This window comes from Theobroma cacao, chromosome 1 (assembly GCF_053813885.1).
Source record: "Theobroma cacao isolate CCN51 chromosome 1, ASM5381388v1, whole genome shotgun sequence".
NCBI classification, from domain to species: Eukaryota; Viridiplantae; Streptophyta; class Magnoliopsida; order Malvales; family Malvaceae; genus Theobroma; species Theobroma cacao.
The window spans coordinates 40,241,541-40,260,423 of NC_142639.1; the positions used below are offsets into that span (position 1 = coordinate 40,241,541).

An 18,883-nucleotide genomic window follows, 5' to 3' on the forward strand; every position below is an offset into this window, starting at 1 on the left:
TAAAACTTCAATATATGTAAATAATAATATTTGATTTATATATGCATATAATATTAAAATATTAAAAAAATTTAATAAAACTTGCGAATCACTCTATTCGAGTGTACAAAACGTAAAATTCTAATTAACTTGTTGTTCAAATAACTTGAATTCAAACTCAACTCAATAATGAATTAATTGAATTTAAATATTTATCGAGTCAAATTTGAATAACTTACAATCAATTTATCCATTTACACACTTATCTAAAAGAATTATCAAGAAGTGGTAACTTAACATTAAGTTTTTGAATATGATTATTTAATAAAAAGAGTTCTTATGACTTTTGCTTTGCATAATCCTACCCAAGTTCATTAAAGAAGTGTGACTGCTGCTAGCCTTTGCTTACCAAGCCAGCCTTTCACACATGGTGAATGGTGAACCAAATTTTTAATTAGAGTTTGATTCTAATACCACTACGTAATTGTCCTACCACATTTATCTCAATATATTCTCTATGCTTCCATACACACAAATATTAAACAAATACTAACATGAGATAATCTTCCACACAAACTAAAAGGCTGAAATCGACCATTAAATTTTTTTTTTTATATAAGGCAATCGAAGGATAAATGAGTAAAAATCAAACAGTGCGAATAATTAATGTACAAATATTTACACAAACAACATTTCAGCATGTTTTTCCTTCTCCTTTACCTTTTAAAAGAAGATAAGAGTATGGAAATCTAAGAAAACCTACAAGACGTGAATTGGAAGTGGGTGGTAATTCATTGTATAGTATTCTACATTGAAAACATCAATCAATATACATTGAATGTTGAATACCATGGGTAGAATTAATGGAATGACTTTGCTTCTTAAAAGTAATAGAAAAAAAAATTGAAACTTAATCCTCATTTGTCGTGGTTTCATTTTTTTAATTAACACTACGAGAATAACTTTAATTTTCATAAAAAAGTTAAATTGTGACTAAAGAAATTAAATTTTGAATTAAACATATTTTGATAATTTTAACCGATGAAATTAATTAACTAATTTTTATGAGAATAAAAATTATCTATTCATACAAAAAAGTTAAATAAAAAGAATGTTCAGGAAATTTACTATAAGAAAAAAGAAAGAAAGAAGTAAACAAGTTAAGGAATAAGGAATTGCGTGGCGGATCAGATGTTTTCTCTTTGGTACTATTAAATTTTGATTTTTGCACTTACTGCGACTTTGTCTAGAGAGTTTAGTAGAAAAAAAAAAAAGTAACTACGCTCCTCACGCCAAAATTGAATATTCACTCACACGCGCTTCTTTGTTTTATACTCTAACTCGGTCCTAATTTTGAAGTCCAAGCTGTAGCGTTGCCTCTCACCTTCCGCCGCCCTTCTCTTCAGCTTCCTTTGAAGAGCATCTATATAAGTCTCCCTACACCTCTTGGTTCTCACCAGCCGTCGCCTCCTTCAAACCCAAGCACACTAGGAAACATCTTTCTGTTCTTGCTTTGTTTATTTTTCTTTATTTGTTTCTCTTAATTTATAATGGAGAGCAAGTCTCGCACTCTGGAGATCACAATATTGTCAGGAGAAGACCTGAGAATCGATAACAAATCGGTTAAAAAGAACGCTTTTGTCGACGTTTCGATCGATCCTTTTAACTGTAAGACGACGAAGATGGACGGTGAAGGAGGGAGCAACCCTTCATGGAACGATAAACTAGTGATGGACATGCCCATGCAGACACGCTTCATTACCCTGGCAGTAAAATGCAAGGCCTCCAGTGGGGAAAAAACCGTAGGATTGGCAAGAATACCAGTGACGGACTTTATCGGAGGGTACTCCCCGGAGACTTGTTTACAGTTCTTGAGTTACCGGTTAAGGGATCCCAAGGGGTTGAAGAATGGAATCATCAATGTCTCTGTCAGGGTAAAAGAGCCCTTACACGCTTGTTCTTCGCAGGCTGCTGCAGGTCTGGGAATTCCCATAGACGGCCGAAATGATTTTGGAGTTGTTACAGGGATCCCAATTTGGAGTGGTTATCCATCTAATTCTTTCTTTAGATGAAGAAATTGATGCATCAAAGCTGTAAATAACCTTCATACCAACAAATTTTCCCCCCAAAAAACGAAGAAAAACTTGTTCTGGAACTGATGAGATTTTATTCTTATTTCTCTATTTCCGATATATTTTCACTTTGGTTTTGTGTTGCTAATAATGTAGTAGAATCGAAACTAATAAATTCAAAAGAAGCCGTCTAAGTTGTCGCCTTGCCCCAATGACGCAGCCTTAGCAACCAATCCTTTGTCGTCTATTGATTTTTTCTTTTCATTTGATAATTAAACAATTAATTAATTGATGATTTCTTTCTTCTTTCATGTAACCAGTTACATAAAAACAATGCATACTGTATGCACGAGACAACTAGCGATAAGGAAATGAAATGTTTTGTACATGGAGTTATTGTGAATATATATATATATATCATAGAGTTGGCTAAAGTATTTTATTGTTACAATTAGAAATCGGAATGGAATGCACCAATAACCAAAGATCATTATCACTCTAAGTAACCATTTGCAATTACATAAGAGACGTAAACTAGTGAAGTTACTCTTGAGTTATTTTAATTATATATGCTTGACACCTTACCAAATGGTAAGTCAGGATTTATCGTAATATTATATTATATTATTAATCTATTTTTTTATTTTGGATTCATAGTCCTATAACACAGAATAGCAACTAAGATTTGCATAAGCTTAACTGACGTGAACGAATCAAGTTACTCCTCAGTTACCCAGATTGTGATTGAAAATCCACCGACCGAGTGATGATAAGGCAAGACTCATGGCAATATATTATTTATCCTGATTGGTTCTTGATTTTGGGGGTTTAATTTCGAGGTCTTATCAAATCTCACATACGAGCTGCACTCTAAGGAAGTAGCCACAAAGATTTGGTATGGCATGCGTTTCATGATATCCGGATCATTGTTCGGAGTCAAAAACATGTGGAGTGGACAGGAACGAATTTCTCACGTTTTGAATCTTAAAACAGTGCCTTAGGTTGTCTATTCTTGCCACCTTTTTATTGTTCAAAAAGACTACACCAAATTCTACTTAAAAAAAAAAAAAGTCAACTTTCCTTGTCTCGCCTGTCAGCCGGTCATCAATCTTTCTGTAGAAAAACAAAGCCGGCATATCTAATTTACTAGTACTGTATGATTTGGTTGGGGGCGAAAACAGGAAGAACAGAAACCCCGTATCTCCTTCTGTCTTCCTTCTCGTAAACTTCCCCTCAAGAGCCGTTACATGGCAGTAATTTCTAGTCCTAAAAGTCTCAGTTTCTTAGAAAGAAGAGACGAGAAGCAATATGGGAACCTTCCTCGCCTCCTCGGATCTTTGATACACCGTAGAAATTACAATAACACATTATATATATATATATGTTATGTCTTTGTCTCAGTCATATGAGGCCCTTTTCTCCTTCATTGAATTTAATGTACAGTCCAATATTGAGAACGATATTCATGCTAGGTCGGCAATCGACCGCATATGTACACTTTGATCACCTAAAAAACATTTTGTTTGTGAAATAAAAGCATTTCAATGGCTAAGGGTTTATAATTGCCCCACCTACTTTCGGTGTGATGAGGTCGGCAACAATGTACTTTTACTTTATTATAATTGTTACCATTAAATTGGGCAAGGTTTTCTTGTATTTTCGTTGAAAGATATGATTTATAAGAAATGTTAATTTGATATTACTTATGAATTCATGTATTAATGTTTTTTTTAAATATGCTATCAGTCCAATTTGGATCATATATATTTTTGATATAATACTTAAAAAAGTCCTTAAATTACTCAAAATTTTTAAATAAATTTTTATTCTTTTATTATATTCAATTAAGCCCTCATAATTTTATTTTAAACAAAATAAGTTCATATAATTAATAATTAATTAATTTTTATTAATCAAATTGTCCCTTTTTATTTTATGTTATGTGAAGTTAACGTGATATATTAATATACGATGACATGACATGTTAATGTGATACGATAATATGATTATATGATATAAGTATAAAATAACAATTAACATTTTAACTAATGATAATTGTTCAACAATTTCAAATATAATTCCTCAATACATTTAGCATTATTATGACTTTGTTATCTATCAATAACAAGAAGCACCGGTGGTCTTGTAGTAACAACAAGTACCAGTGGTCTAGGACTAAAAACAACAAGCACCAGTGGTCTAGTGGTAGAATAGTACCCTGCCACGGTACAGACCCGGGTTCGATTCCCGGCTGGTGCATCCCCTTTGAGCTGTGAGGAACACTGCGCACATGTGATGGTAGGGTCCATCACACTTCTCTGATCTTGCGATGAGACCACGCGCATCTGAGCTCTACCCATTTTTTTTTATTTTTTCTACGTACAAGAATTTAAAATATACATAATTGAAATTTGTAATATTAATTATAAATTATATAATATTAGTCAAACAAAAAATTATTTTTTTGATAAAAATCATTCAACACGATTATTTACAAATTGGATAATTTTATAATAACAATATTTAAAAATGTAATAAACAGTAATGACTATTTTTGAAAATTAAAATTTTTTCAACATTCAATATTTTATATATATATATATAATCATATTCTCAATCTTTGAGTCAGAGCTCCAAATATAATGTGAAGGTCTTCCTTCATATACCAACAGCCTTTGTGAGAATTTGGATACTAAGAAATTCTTATCAAAATTCATCTTGTCTATTTATTTGAAACTTGAAAGCAACATGATTAAGTGATTCCCCACAGAAAAATCACAGAAAAACTCCATTATGGTGACCCATTTCCTATCAACTAAGTTTACTATAGGTATAGCACCATTGATTTGTAATAGAAAATGGCCTCATTAGAACTAAATTGAAGAAAAATAACTTTTTCATTCCGCAAACTAAACGTGCCTAAAACAAGTAGTGAAAACACATACTGTACATTAATACAATTTGGGAAAACCAGAAAAGCCACGCCTGCTTATGTGGCGAAACCCGTCCCTAATTGCTGCCTCTAGGCTGCCAACAAGATGGCCAGTCATATAATTGCGTACACGCAGGGAAGAAGCACTGTTAATTACTCTGATTAGGCTTTTCTACACTTCACTTCCACTCAAGTTACATGTCTTCAGAATGTTGAACTTGCAGAGTGGACAGGTAGCATTGATGTACAACCACTTGTCTATACAGGTGCAGTGGAAATGGTGATGGCAAGGGAGTTCGCGCAATTCGCTCCCATCTTCATAAGCACAAAGGCAGATGCAGCATTCCTGTGATTGGAACATAAATTTGGGTTAAAATGGTGCGTTCATTCTTCAAAAGGCCAGGGGAGCAAACATGGAGACCCAAGAATGGATGGCCACCACTCTCAGTTATACATATATGAACGACAACTTTAAACTGCCTGATTTTAACACTCCAATTTATAGATTTTATAATGAAAGAAGGAAAGTAGGTCATCCAAAGAAAGTCCAGAGAAGATTGGATTTAGATTGGAAAATAACATAGCTCGTGCTTAAACTCGATATCAACATTGTATTGAGAAGTACGTATGTGGATTTAATTATGGTGTTTGTGAGCTACCAGCAATTGATTCAATGTGTGATAGCAAATTCTAACCTCTGCTACCAACACAAATTGGTTCTATCAGAAATAATGATATGTTTCCAATTGTAACTTCCTAAAATGTTCAATGATTTTACTAAGGCAAATACTAATGCACAACAATATAGGGTACTTACAGCATCCTCGTGTGAAAGAATTCGTTCAGCAGGCGTATCAGTGTTACATTCAGTCATTATCCCCTCACGAGATTCTTGAATTTCACCATTTACTTTTTCGAAATCACCAACCCTGCGAAATTTGTACTTTGGCCATCTATCAATCTCTTCCTCTGTTGCTCCTTCCTGCTTTACAGATTGAAGGTTATGTAAGGTAAGGCAGGATTATTCAAGAATGGAGACTAGATGGAGAACGTTACATATTCTAGTGAAATTATGCAGCAGCATAGACAACATATTCAAGTCATGTTTCTATCCAGCCAGAATCAATCACGTGCTCTTGATTTTCAGCATAATGTGTTTTCATGGAGATTAATTTAACAATACTCACTGATAAAGTTTTCCTTGTAGGAGTGGGAACAACAGAACATCCAGAGCCTTTCCATCCCCAAGAACGGGAAATTAAAGAAGCAATGACCAACTTAAGCAATGTTGTTTCTGAAATTAAATTGTTTATTCCAAGTACATTCTTTTCAACAGTATAAGTAAGAAACCAGATTAACCAGATTCGTACTTTAAGGGCGAAAATATATCCCAAGTCTATCAGGTGCAGAAGTCTATATGAATAAAATATTAATACCCCCCACCCTTTCCGTTAAAAAGAAAAAAGGAAGAAAAAGGGGAGAAGGAAGAAAGATCACAGGTGCATCTCACTAAGGTAGCTTAGTTCTTCAAACCTCAAAGGGGTCCATATAGATCATGGCCAATGCAGTCCAAAAATACAGGTTTCCTTAGTGAATGTCGAATCACCCAACTCATTATAGAATTAATTAATCATCTAGCAAGATTTTATTATTTGATTTTGTGTACCACTTCAACAAAACATATAGTAAAAAAAACTATCTTTGTCTCATTCATGATTAAAATATAGTCCACTGAAAGGCACTAAAAGGTAGATTCACTGAATGCAGTGTTCTAATATAGTAATCTGCACAGAAAGTGAAAAAAACTTCACTTACCCTGTCTGTGAGAGCATACAGAATTGCTATGATGCAAGGAAGACAGCAGCAAACAGCAATACCAATAAGACAGGCAACAGCAGCACAGATCATCACAAAGACTACATCGAATGCAAGAAATGTGACACAAAGCCTGGGGATTAAGAACCCGTCTAGTGAGTTAGCAATGGTTTGTAATTAAATATATAAGGAAACAAACAAAAAATGTGTATTGAAGTGATATGATACCAGTAAAGTCCAGGTGAATGACGTATCAAAGCTTGTCCATCAGCCATTATCCAATAAAATCCAATGATCCACCAAAGAAATGAAAACATTGTATTTGCAGACTCCAAGATTTTGGCAACACTGCAAAAATCATGAAGATTTGGCTTAAGTAATCTTGATTACATTTCTAATTAATATTAAATGAAATTATGTACCTGTTTTCATTTCCACTATTCAGTTGCTCTGTTTCATAATCCTCAGAATCCCCCGTTTCACTCCCGGACTGAGAATTCAGGGCCAAATTCTGACCCTCGATGTTCTCCGAATCCGAATCCGAATCCCTTCTTCCATTTCTTCTTTTATATTCTACGACTACGCAAGCAACGTGAAATAAACACTGTAACCCGTAACCCGAAATCCAGAGCCTTAAAGGGACGGTGGGCTTTTCATCAAGGCTGAGTCCCAAGACGACAACCGCCATTACCACAAACGCCATATTCCAGAGAATGTCAAGCACTATAATGGGCTTCGAATAGGCCCAATCGCTTTGACGCTCTTCCAGTTGCTCGGCCGCGGTTTCTCGTACACGAACCGACGGCTCACGGAGCATCAAGCGACGACTACTGGCGCGGCGAAGGAGCCTAGCAGCCGCACCGCTTAAAGGTGGGGGTGGGCGACGGAGGAGACGGCGGCTACGGAGGAGGTGATCGGCTATGGAATGGGTCAGGAGGGGTGACGTGTCCACCTCATCTGATGGAAGTGATGTCGGAGCTGGCGCATTTGTTGGGTGCATCTTTTTCCACAAAAAAAAAAAATTCTTCGTTGAGTTTAAGGTTGTAAGAAAGAAAACTTGTAAGAAGGGTTGGATTGAGGATCAATTATTTTGGAATGATTATAAAGGGACTAAAAAATTGAAAAAAAAAATAAAAATGACTAATTTAATTTGGTAGGAATTCGAATTTTGGTGGGTTTATTTGGATTTATGCACATAAAATTTGAAACTTTAAATTTGGATAATAAAAACCAAAAAGGGAATAGTACGCCCAATTACAAAAAGGCAATAACTTTGGTACAAAGGGCTACCATTAATAGGATGGGGGCCAGTGGTATTGGTTTCGAAGACGACGGGCGGTGATGATGAAAGAGAAAGCATATAGATTTCTTTTTTAATAGAAATTAAATTTGATAAATACCCATCAATGGATCAATCTAGATTTCTTACTTTTGTGTTAAAAAGGACGTGTGTCCAGTCATGGCATCCTTGCACTTTAATGGGAAAGCCCTGTTTTCACCACATTAACTTCAAGAAAAGAAAAGAAAAGAAATAGAAAAAAATCTTTGACTCGAATTCGGAGACGAGATTTTGGAATTTGGTGTGGAAGTGTGAATTGGGTTTTTTGTATTGTTAACAATTCCAAGGAGAAAAATGCCAAAACGATTTTGAAAGCAGAAACCAACTACCAATGCAAACAAGACCAACGCGTTGCCTGATACAGAGCTCAGCTCCTTCTGTTTCCATGGAAGTTCCCGCCAAGTAGGTTGAAAATTATGTGCTCCGTGTAACTCAAAAAGGACCCACCTCGTCATCTTTTTCCAAATCATTTACTTTTCTACTGTTAATTCCGTGCCAAATTTATCCCTTTGTTTAATCTTCTTTTTGTCTGTTTTACACTACTACTACTACTACTACTTTTGTTTCTGTTCAAGTTTCAAGCTTTTAGTAGATTCATTGAAAATTTTTTTGATTTCAGACTTGAAAAATTCAACAATAGGAAGCGCCTTCAATGATAAAATTATGTTTGAAAAATCTAAACTTTTCTTTCAAGGCACGTCAACTATACATTTATGTAGGGTCAATTCATTTTCATTTTGCGAATTCCAGTCAATTAAAGCTTGATTCCAATCGGGTCTTAAACGAATTATCCAAATCGGGTCGGATTAATGAAGCTCGCAAGCTATTTGACGAAATGCCTGAACGTGATGAGTTCACTTGGAATACAATGATAGCTGCTTATGCAAATTCTGGGAAATTAACTGAAGCCATAGAGCTTTTTAAAGAAATCCCAATGAAGAGTTCCATCACTTGGAATTCACTAATTTCTGGGTATTGTAGAGGTGGGATGGAAATTGAAGCTTTTGATTTGTTTTGGGGAATGCAATTTGAGGGACAAAGGCCTAACCAGTACACGATGGGAAGTATTTTAAGGTTGTGTTCCACGTTGGGTTTGCTTCAAAGAGGAAAACAGGTGCATGGTTATGTAATAAAGACACAATTCGAGTCGAATGACTATGTTGTTACTGGTCTTGTTGATATGTATGCAAAGTGCAATTGCATTTTGGAAGCTGAATGTTTGTTTAAAATGATGCCTGATAAGAGAAATCATGTGATGTGGACCGCCATAGTTGCAGGTTATTCTCAAAATGGTGAAGCATTTAAAGCGATTGAGTGTTTTCGAGATATGCTTGTTGAAGGAGTTGAGTCCAATCAGTTCACTTTCCCCAGTGTACTAATAGCTTGTGCTGCGGTTAAAGCTGGTAATGTTGGCGCACAAGTGCACGGTTGCATAGTTAGGAGTGGTTTTGAAACTAATGTTTATGTTCAAAGTGCATTGGTTGATATGTATGCAAAATGCAGGGATTTGGATAATGCCATGAGAGTGTTGGAGAACATGGAGGTTGATGATGTGGTTTCTTGGAACTCCATGATAGTAGGGTGTGTGAGGCAGGGTTTTGAAGAGGAAGCTCTCTCATTGTTTCGGAAGATGCATGCTAGAGATATGAAGATGGATAGTTTCACGTACCCGTCTGTTTTAAACTGTTTTGCTTCCATGATGGACTCGAAACACGCAATGTCTGTTCACTGTTTGATTGTTAAAGCAGGATTTGAGGCTTGCAAGCTTGTGAACAATGCTTTGGTCGACATGTATGCTAAACAAGGAAACTTGGATTGTGCTTTTCAGGTGTTCAACCACATGCCCAACAAGGATGTGATCTCATGGACCTCCCTGGTAACCGGATATGCTCATAATGGTCGTCATGAAGAAGCTCTCAAGTTGTTTTGTGACATGAGAACGGCAGGCATTTATCCCGACCATATTATTCTTGCAAGTATTTTGAGTGCTTGTGCAGAACTAACTGTTCTGGAATTTGGGCAACAAGTTCATGCAAACTTTGTTAAATCTGGCCTCCAATCGTCACTATCAGTGGATAATTCCCTGGTAACAATGTATGCTAAGTGTGGGTGTATTGAATATGCAAGCAGAGTATTCGATTCTATGCAAATTCAGGATGTGATAACTTGGACCGCTCTTATAGTTGGTTATGCCCAGAATGGTAAAGGAAAGGATTCGGTAAGGTTCTATGATCAGATGATTGCTAGTGGCACAAAACCAGACTTCATTACCTTTATAGGCTTACTATTTGCTTGCAGCCATGCTGGTCTTTTGGAAAGTGGCCGCTCCTATTTTGCATCTATGAAGAAGGTTTACGGAATTAAACCAGGTCCTGAACACTATGCTTGTATGATTGACCTCTTGGGTCGCTCTGGAAAACTTGTTGAAGCTGAGACATTATTAAACCAGATGGATGTCGAACCAGATGCAACTGTATGGAAGGCGCTTCTTGCTGCATGTAGAGTACATGGCAACTTGGAACTGGGGGAAAGAGCAGCAAAGAACCTCTTTGAATTAGAGCCCTGGAATGCTGTGCCGTACATCATGTTGTCCAACATGTATTCTGCTTCCGGAAACTGGGAAGAGGCTGCAAGGATTCGAAGAACGATGAAATCCAGGGGGATCAATAAAGAGCCTGGTTGTAGTTGGATTGAGGTAAACAGCAGAGTTCACAGATTTATGTCTGAGGACACAGGCCATCCCAGAACTGGTGAGATCTATTCCAAGATCGATGAGATGATGCTCCAGATCAAGGAAGCTGGTTATGTGCCAGACATCAGTTTTGCTCTCCATAACACCGATGAAGAAGGGAAGGAGCTTGGTCTGGCCTATCACAGTGAAAAGCTGGCCATTGCTTTTGGACTTCTGACAGTACCACCCGGAGCCCCAATTCGGATTTTCAAGAATCTCCGGGTTTGTGGGGATTGTCACACTGCTATGAAATATATATCCAGAGTTTTCCTTCGTCACATTATCTTGAGGGATTCTAACTGTTTTCATCACTTCAAGGAAGGACAATGTTCTTGCGGAGACTATTGGTAGAAAGTCTTCTGTCGGGACCATATAGCATATTGTTTCTTCAAACACTTTTCTTCTGTGGTATAACTAACAATAACTGTGATCAGCAGTTACGTTGCCTTGTACCATACACATGCATTTCAAGGACTAATGGCAACAAGGATCAAATACATGTATGTTTAGGGTGGAGCAAAATCAACCAGATTCAAACGAAAAAATCAATCAAATCGAACTGAGTTCATTGATTCAGTTGGTGGCCCTTTTTAGATATTAATTTTAATTATTTTTTTCTTTTAGAAAATTTTTTTAAAACATAAAGAAGCATATTAAGTTCACTATTTAAATTTATTTTCTGACCATTTGTCATCCAGGTAATACCTTAGCCTGGGGTGGCTCACAAGTTGAAGGTAGCTGCAGTGCAGATGAATGGGATACAAAACGTGGATTTCTTGGAAATATGAATCTCTGTAGAAGAAGTATTAGTAGGAAAATTATACAGTGGAAGACGTCCTAATTCCTCTGGTTGAACATTTTAGGCTCTTTGAACAATGAATGCTAATAAACTATATATGACAGCAGCAGCACAGTTTTAACGAGTCATCCTTATCTTATCGTTAGTCGAAGCACGTAACACATCACATTGTAAATGAAAAAAAAGGAAAAAGAAAAAGGAAATGCCGAAACCTCGTGGCATAGCAGTCCTTTCCATCCACCTCGAAGCACCATCATTCAAGTCCTTGGATGGATAGCCTCCAAGACTACCTTTTTCAGTCTTGGCATGTTAAGGAACAAAGATGGTCAGCTCTGAACTAGCAGGAGGTGGAGCAGCGTTGCTTGTCTGGGCAACTAAGCAGCATACAAAACCAATTTACAATGCCTACAGATGCCATCTCATTTGATTTTTATGTCCTTGCATGTTCTGGGATAAGACGTTGGCGTAGTTCGGCAGATGCAACACCCAGTTCTGCATAACGGCTGACATGAGAACACGAGCAACTTTTAAGAGAAAAATGAAAGGTTAAAAGATTAAACTAGCTTACCTTGTGCCGTGAAATTGAATAGCGGAGGTAAGGCTCGGCCATTAGGCAAGCACGCACTTGGGTCTCTCAAATCATCAAAGAAGGGGTGTGCACATGCCTCCAACTGAAATCCAGGAAGTGAAACGCTCATTAGATTGCAAGACAAAAAACACAGGTAAAACTTTGTGAAAGACATGAAACTAACACACAATCCATTCTAACAACTTCTCGTGCACATGTCAAATGTCTCTGCTACTTAAATTGCTACAACTTGGGCATGAAGGTTGGGTGATAAGTTACACAACTGAACTTCCTATCAAGATTCAAGTAGCCAAGGGCAAATGCACACACAAAAGAAAACAACAATAATATCATATGAAATCCTTACAGCAGTGCAACGTAGGTTTGGTGAATACTGAAGCAGCCTTGACACAAGATCCACCGCTTCAGGAGGCATTCGCTTGTGAAATATCTGAAAATTATAACTTAAGAGTAAGATTTCCACTTTTATGTACTGTATTAATAATATAACTGGAAGATAGATCCAATCAGCACACCTTATGCCATGGATGAGCTTTGATCTGAGGGAATTTGAATTCAGTGTAATTTGGATTCATGCATTTAATTTCCTCTCTGGTTGGTGTTCCCAGTATCTGATAAAGCAAAAGGAAGTTAAAGGAAGAGAAAAGCAGAAAAAGGAAAGTAGAAGTGAAACTACACAAACAAAAGGCCATTGATGCAAACCTTAATAATTTCGACTAGCTGATCGACACCACTTTCCCCAGGAAACAGTGGCTGCAAATGGGGTAATAACCAATATGCATTAGTGCATATTACGATGTATATAATATTATTGTCCTATACAGAGTTTTATCAAAATATATAACTTTTACATACTACAAATAGATGCTTGGGATAAGAACTCAAAAGCAGGCAGATGGTGGGTAGATGAAAGAATAGTTTCCTAAAATGTGCTGCGAAGTAGAATTTCAGGATGTCAAAAGCCTCTATAGGTTACAAACAAAATACAAGAGCTCAAAAGGATGACTGCATCACTAAGATGTGCACAACCAGATGTCAAAGCAAAACATGACAATGTTAAATGCAAAACCTACAACACAATCATGAAAACATAGATGAAAACCACAAAAGCCATTAAAGCATTATAGAGCCATGCAAGCATTAGAGAGGTAAATAAAACATAAATTGACATCAAAACTCAGACAAAGTGTATCTAAAAGGAAGTACTTTTTTCACACTCACCTGTCCAAGTAGAAGCTCAGCCATGACACAACCAACAGACCACATATCAATAGCAGTTGTATACTCTGTTGCCCCAAATATAAGTTCTGGAGCCCTATAATATCGTGAACATATATATGATATGTTGGGCTCACCTGGTACCTAAAGATTGCGGAGTAAATCTCATAAGTTTTACAAACAAGGAAAAAGACTTTCAAACTTCCCAAAAATTGAACATACCAACATCTTTGCACTACCAAAATCACATATCTTCAGCTGGTGAGAGCGGGGATTGACCTGTGAATACATCACAACATTAGCTCCTATATGCTATAGCTTTTAACAATACAAACAATTATCAGAAGAATAACAAAAGCAATAGCATGTTAAAGCCAACCAAATTCCACAGACAAGAACCATATTATCTCATAAGCATACACAAAGAAATCCAACTGACAAGCAGTATGACTGACCACCAGTAAAAATAAAAGTGTCACACATTATAGTGCATTCAAGTTGTTAACAAATTTGTCAACAAAAAAGTGACATCCTCTACACACAAGAACTAAAATATTTCTTAACATCAACCTCCAGCTGACAATACAAGTGCAAAAATGTCTTACCAGTAAATTTTGCGGCTTAATATCACGATGACATACACCAACCACATGATGTAAATAATTTAGAGCACGACAAATCTACAAAAAGAAAGCACTATAGCGTGTCATGACAAGCACTGAGAATATGAACTCATAATGGTTAAATTAAAAATCTAACCAGCACAATTTTCTCACCCACTACTTATTAGCAAGGTAGGGACAAGGTTCACCTGGTATGTATACAGCTGCACATAAATAATGGGCATATGCTGATTCATTCTGCTGTAGTGTTTTGAAACTCGGTAAACAGTTTCTGGTACATACTCCAAAACAAGGTTAAGATAGAGCTCATCTTTGTCAGTGGTTGAAAAGAAACAGTGCTTCAGTTGGACCACATTAGGATGGTTAAGTATACGCATAATCTGGAGTTCCCTATTCTTGTATCTTTTATCCTGCAGAACCTTCTTTATAGCAACAGATTCACCTCTCTCCAAGCACTTAGCCTACATCATAAACATAAAGTATTACATAAACCTCGAAGAGACAAAGGATAATTCTGAATAAATGCAAACACTAGGAGAAAAAAGTTACAGCCGAGAAGATGGCTACATGCCAATAAATTTGTACCTGAAAAACAACACCAAATGAACCTGTGCCAACCACACGTTCTGCCATATATGAGATTGTCTAAGGCCCAAGAAAAAAATGCATTGTTAAGTGTTCATCACAGGTTAGCCCAAATAGAAATAAATACCATGCATGTAAAGCAAGATTCTAACATGATGATGGCTTCAGCAAACTATTAGCCTGGGCTCATTTTTTAAATATAAACTGCAGCATGCAGCCGCAACAGAAAAAGACTTATTCCCACTCCATCACGAAGGAAAAGGGAGTGGGAAAAAATTCATGGATAAGAAAATAAATAAAGCAACTTTAGCTCACTCATAGACTGCTAAACATAATTTACAATCCAGATGAGCAGTTAATAATGTGCAACAAAAAGTCCACCAAAAATCAACTCACCTGTTTTGGTTGCCCATTTCGACCACCAACAACAGTTGAAATTATCTGACCTGTCTCTGTTCCATTTCCATTAATAACAGTAGCCTCCACATCCTGAGCAATACAAGTTACAAAATGGTAATTTAGAAATAATCAAGGATTATGAAGATAGATAAATTGTGGACAGCAATTAAATCATTTCATAAAATCAAATAACATTATCCAGAAAGCTGGTCACAAAATATCTTGAAGAGTCCCAAGCCCAAGCCCTCAGAAAAGTTCAATTCAAGTCATAAACTCAGACAGAAAATAGTGATTACTTCAAATTATAGCAAACGCTTCAGACTTTTTAAGTATGAACAACTGAATAACTTCTTAGATGGCATTCCAGCACACCTGGTTATCTTTTTAAAACAAGATAGAAATGAAGACAACATTTACAAGGAAAAATATCAACATGCATATACAGATACATCTTGAAGAGTATAAGACAAAAAAATTTACCTTCTCATCATGGTTGGCAGTTTTCTCATCTCTAATTCTCATTTCATGCATTTCATTAGGAAGCTGATCAACACCTGATTTCTCCATTCTAGCAACAGAAGTTACATTGGATGTGCTTGCTACAGTTTCCAGTGATGTAGAAGCCATATGCTGCTCTAGACCAGTGGTACTCCTCTCAACTAAATTTGATTCCTCATGTACCTTACATTCTGCTTGTTGATCAACCTTTGCCCTCTTAGTGCCACTATCCCCACCCTGAGAAGACAATTATAATTTTCCAAAAGAAATCAATAAATGAAAACAAAAGATTAAAGAAGACAAGCATCCTCATAGTAATAGAGTGCCTTGTATATTGCATATTTTTACATTTACTAGTCTCAGTGTAAATCTTATATTGTGTTCTTTTCAAAACAATCGAATTTAGTATATACAACAGGTAGTAACTTTCAACAATGAAGAAGCAATCCAGATTGCATAAATATTATACAAACAGACACAGGCACAGGCAAGTAGCTCATTACATTAATAACTTTAAATCAACATTCAGTTCAGCCTCCTCATTCAAATCCCTTACGCTACTTGCATAAAATTATGTGGCTCATTCTGTTTTCTAAAACACATCCCTGATTAAGCTCAGGAGTTCAGCTGAGGATAGATTGATAGACTAAAAACAAATGAGAAAGAACCAACCTGATACTTTGCGTCATAGCTCAAACTACACGGCATGTAAATTGTAGTCATCATTATTTTATCAACACTCTGTCCGGTAGGTGTAAAGGTGAAAAAAAAAAAGAAAGAAAGAAAGAAAACAATTTAGAGGGTCAAATGTAATTATCCAAGTTCCTTTCCTCTCTAGACTTCAGTCCATGATTACATACTATAGTCAACATCACAAGGACCCAACAATTTAGGTAAGTAACATATCTACAGCATTTTACCTCTATAATCAGCCCCTACCAAGGAAAAGAAGTTTGTTTAAAACATTACCCATTCTCAGGAAAAACCAATAATGGTGATTTGACCCAGTGCCAACCTAACAACAATCCTCTACATAAAATCCAACCACTAAAACACAGCTTACCATCAACCACCCCTAGTAAAAATATAATCTAAAACTACAGCTTAACCTATGACAAATACATTCACAATAGTACAAACAATAAATTATTCTCACAAGAACATGAAATTGAAATTAAGATTTCCTAAATTACAAAATCAAAGAAGAGATCCACCAACTTCGATCAGTAAATGAATTAGAACACATTCAATGTTGAAACAAATCAAGTAACAGAGAATCCAAAAAGTATCGCAAATAACCTTTTTGAATCGAAAGAAAAGAAATGAACCAAAAAAGAAAAAAAATTTAGCTAACAATGCCATTCCTCTCTACCTCAAAATGCGTTTCAACCAAAAAGAAAACTTCAAAAACTATCTCAAAATGCAGATTTTTAAATATAATAAAAAAAATAATTTGCTTAAAATTCCAGCTATAAGCCAATAATTAATCGCTACGAGAATAACAAAAGGAAAAAATATCTCAATATTGCATCTAAAACAGTTAATAATCCAGCTAAATCTAGACATGAATACCAGAACTCACAAAAACAAAAAAGAAAAAAGAAAATATTTTCCCTATTTAGCTACTCATGGAAGAAAAAAAAAGCAGGAAAATTAAAAAAAAATAAAATAAAACAAAAAAAAGGATTTGTCTTCAATGAGCAATGCTTAAAGATAATCCAAAAACTCCTTCTTCCTTTCTTTCTTTTAGTCCATTCTCTTAACAAAGCCGATTAAATCCACGAAAAAATAAAGGGAAAAAAAGAGAAGACTTACGGGATCAGAAGAAATAGAAGAGCGACCGGAAGCAATGCTCTTGAGACGACGCATCACATTCATGGTTTTAGATTTCACAGAACCAAGCCCTGATTTCTTCGAACGCAAACGACGAAATTCGCCTCCACCACAAACAAGAGAAGAGAAGAGAGAAAACCCGCTTTCTCTCTTCTTCTCCTCCTTCTTTAATTCTATAACCAGAATCACAAACCAATGGAAACCAAATACCAATCCTAACCAAAAAAAAATTAATATAATCGCTCAAATATATAACCTAATACAGATTCAAAATAAAAAAAATATATGTTTATGTGAGAGAAAAAAACTTCCATTTCTCTGTATCCAAACAAAACACAGAAAAAAATTTCAAAAAAAAAAAGAAAAAGAAAACTTTCTCTCTGTAGAATATTTTCTCTTCCATAAAAAGCCACCAGGTGTCTTTCCTGATTTGATTTTTCTTTGGTCAAAGCTGGATCAAACCCAATCATACCAGCCCCATTTTTTGTACTTTAGTCAAACAAGAATCGTGAGCCGTTGATTCTCATTATTAGAGATCCAACGATCGGCATTCGAGCTCTTCTTTTTATCGCTTGGACTAAAATATCCTTTCTTGGTAAAGGGTATTTACGGGATGAAGGCATTTTTTAGACAGAGATTGATCCGCACGGAATATTCGGGGAGGTTTGACCAATCTTTGACGGTTCTTTTGGCGGTTAAATTAAAACGTATTAACTTTTTTAAATGAGAAATTAGACCCTAATTAGCCCTTTCGTTCTTATTTTTAATCAATAGCTCAAATTAGTTTTTCTTTCATAATGAAACCTTAATTAAGTTTAGGTCTAGGTCAGCGTGCAGACTGATCTTCATTATTGATATAAATTAATAACGCGTGCTCTCTTTTATTGGCATAAATATAATATATTTAAATTATACAATTTTCTAAGCTTGACTATCACTATAACTTTGAAACTTTTTTATTTTATGGCAAAAAATAGAATAGCATTCAAAAATTTATTAGAGAAAATGAGTTCGAATCCTAAGCATAGTTTACATTCAAATTTTTATGTCAAAGATTTAAATTTAAGTAAATTTTATTTACACTCTTTAAATTGATAATACTTTAATAATGTTATTTAGTAAAATTAACAGCATAATTTTTTATAAAAATAAAAATTATCCACATGGTGTTGATTAAAAAATTATTCATAAGTTTTTAATTAGAAACAAAAATTACAAGATGTTATATGAGAAAAAATAAAATCATAAATGATGCAAGTGAAAATATATCTTTAAACTTTAAACTTTTTAAATACTATCATGTACATATCTCACATCAATAAAATATGATATGAGTATTGAACATATAAAAATAAGTGTTTCACCGCCTATCAAATATATTTTTTGAATTGAAAACGTAAGTGTATAACAAGTAGTATTAGAGTATATTTGAATATTTACTAATGTGGGGCTTACATAAAAGATACAAGAG

At 35.4% G+C, this 18,883-nt stretch overlaps 4 protein-coding genes and 2 non-coding genes across 7 annotated transcripts; 4 read left to right on the forward strand and 2 right to left on the reverse strand.

Annotated features, from left to right (window-relative positions):
• Positions 1-1,425: 1,425 nt before the first annotated feature.
• On the forward strand, positions 1,426-2,284 carry LOC18614203 (BON1-associated protein 1-like). The gene has a single exon (XM_007051843.3). The coding sequence runs from the start codon at positions 1,530-1,532 to the stop codon at positions 2,049-2,051; it is 522 nt and encodes a 173-aa protein (XP_007051905.1). The 5' UTR covers positions 1,426-1,529; the 3' UTR covers positions 2,052-2,284.
• Positions 2,285-4,239: 1,955 nt separating this feature from the next.
• TRNAG-GCC (transfer RNA glycine (anticodon GCC)) lies at positions 4,240-4,310 on the forward strand. The gene has a single exon. It is a non-coding gene; the product is annotated as a tRNA-Gly (tRNA).
• An 8-nt stretch (positions 4,311-4,318) lies between these two features.
• LOC148764822 (small nucleolar RNA snoR114) lies at positions 4,319-4,404 on the forward strand. Its single transcript, XR_016024330.1, has one exon. It is a non-coding gene; the product is annotated as a small nucleolar RNA snoR114 (small nucleolar RNA).
• Positions 4,405-4,929: 525 nt separating this feature from the next.
• LOC18614204 (RING/U-box superfamily protein) lies at positions 4,930-7,917 on the reverse strand. The gene is made up of 5 exons (XM_007051844.3): positions 7,221-7,917; positions 7,027-7,146; positions 6,799-6,931; positions 5,801-5,965; positions 4,930-5,329 (listed from the first exon to the last, which is right to left on the reverse strand). The coding sequence occupies exons 1-5, from the start codon at positions 7,796-7,798 to the stop codon at positions 5,156-5,158; spliced, it is 1,170 nt and encodes a 389-aa protein (XP_007051906.1). The 5' UTR covers positions 7,799-7,917; the 3' UTR covers positions 4,930-5,155.
• Positions 7,918-8,657: 740 nt separating this feature from the next.
• On the forward strand, positions 8,658-11,444 carry LOC18614205 (Tetratricopeptide repeat (TPR)-like superfamily protein). The gene has a single exon (XM_007051845.3). The coding sequence runs from the start codon at positions 8,790-8,792 to the stop codon at positions 11,217-11,219; it is 2,430 nt and encodes an 809-aa protein (XP_007051907.3). The 5' UTR covers positions 8,658-8,789; the 3' UTR covers positions 11,220-11,444.
• A 168-nt stretch (positions 11,445-11,612) lies between these two features.
• On the reverse strand, positions 11,613-17,783 carry SK32 (shaggy-like protein kinase 32). 2 transcript variants are annotated; one of them, XM_088810269.1, is made up of 14 exons: positions 17,395-17,593; positions 16,252-16,320; positions 15,562-15,816; positions 15,079-15,171; positions 14,683-14,742; positions 14,286-14,558; positions 14,080-14,154; positions 13,697-13,753; positions 13,478-13,618; positions 12,959-13,009; positions 12,772-12,867; positions 12,603-12,686; positions 12,236-12,338; positions 11,613-12,159 (listed from the first exon to the last, which is right to left on the reverse strand). In XM_088810269.1, exons 1-14 carry the CDS (start codon positions 17,455-17,457, stop codon positions 12,098-12,100), a joined length of 1,482 nt encoding a protein of 493 aa, XP_088666395.1. In that variant the 5' UTR covers positions 17,458-17,593; the 3' UTR covers positions 11,613-12,097. The 2 variants fall into 2 exon arrangements, with proteins under 2 accessions (XP_088666395.1, XP_017981217.2); XM_018125728.2 differs by lacking the exon at positions 16,252-16,320 and having other exon boundaries at positions 17,395-17,783.
• Positions 17,784-18,883: the final 1,100 nt, after the last annotated feature.

Bases quoted from the DNA above. Each gene is read 5' to 3' on its own strand.
- LOC18614204 (XM_007051844.3), bottom strand. From the start codon at position 7,798: ATGCACCCAACAAATGCGCCAGCTCCGACATCACTTCCATCAGATGAG. The intron at 6,932-7,026 runs GTATCATATCAC...CTTAATCCCCAG, and splicing joins CATTCACCTGGACTTTACTG to GCTTTGTGTCACATTTCTTG. The intron at 5,330-5,800 runs GTAAGTACCCTA...TTCCAATCACAG, and splicing joins TTCTTTCACACGAGGATGCT to GAATGCTGCATCTGCCTTTG.
- SK32 (XM_088810269.1), bottom strand. From the start codon at position 17,457: ATGAATGTGATGCGTCGTCTCAAGAGCATTGCTTCCGGTCGCTCTTCT. The intron at 16,321-17,394 runs GTAAGTCTTCTC...CCTACCGGACAG, and splicing joins CTTCTATTTCTTCTGATCCC to AGTGTTGATAAAATAATGAT. The intron at 13,619-13,696 runs GTATGTTCAATT...CGCAATCTTTAG, and splicing joins TTGGTAGTGCAAAGATGTTG to GTACCAGGTGAGCCCAACAT.
- LOC18614205 (XM_007051845.3), top strand. From the start codon at position 8,790: ATGATAAAATTATGTTTGAAAAATCTAAACTTTTCTTTCAAGGCACGT.
- LOC18614203 (XM_007051843.3), top strand. From the start codon at position 1,530: ATGGAGAGCAAGTCTCGCACTCTGGAGATCACAATATTGTCAGGAGAA.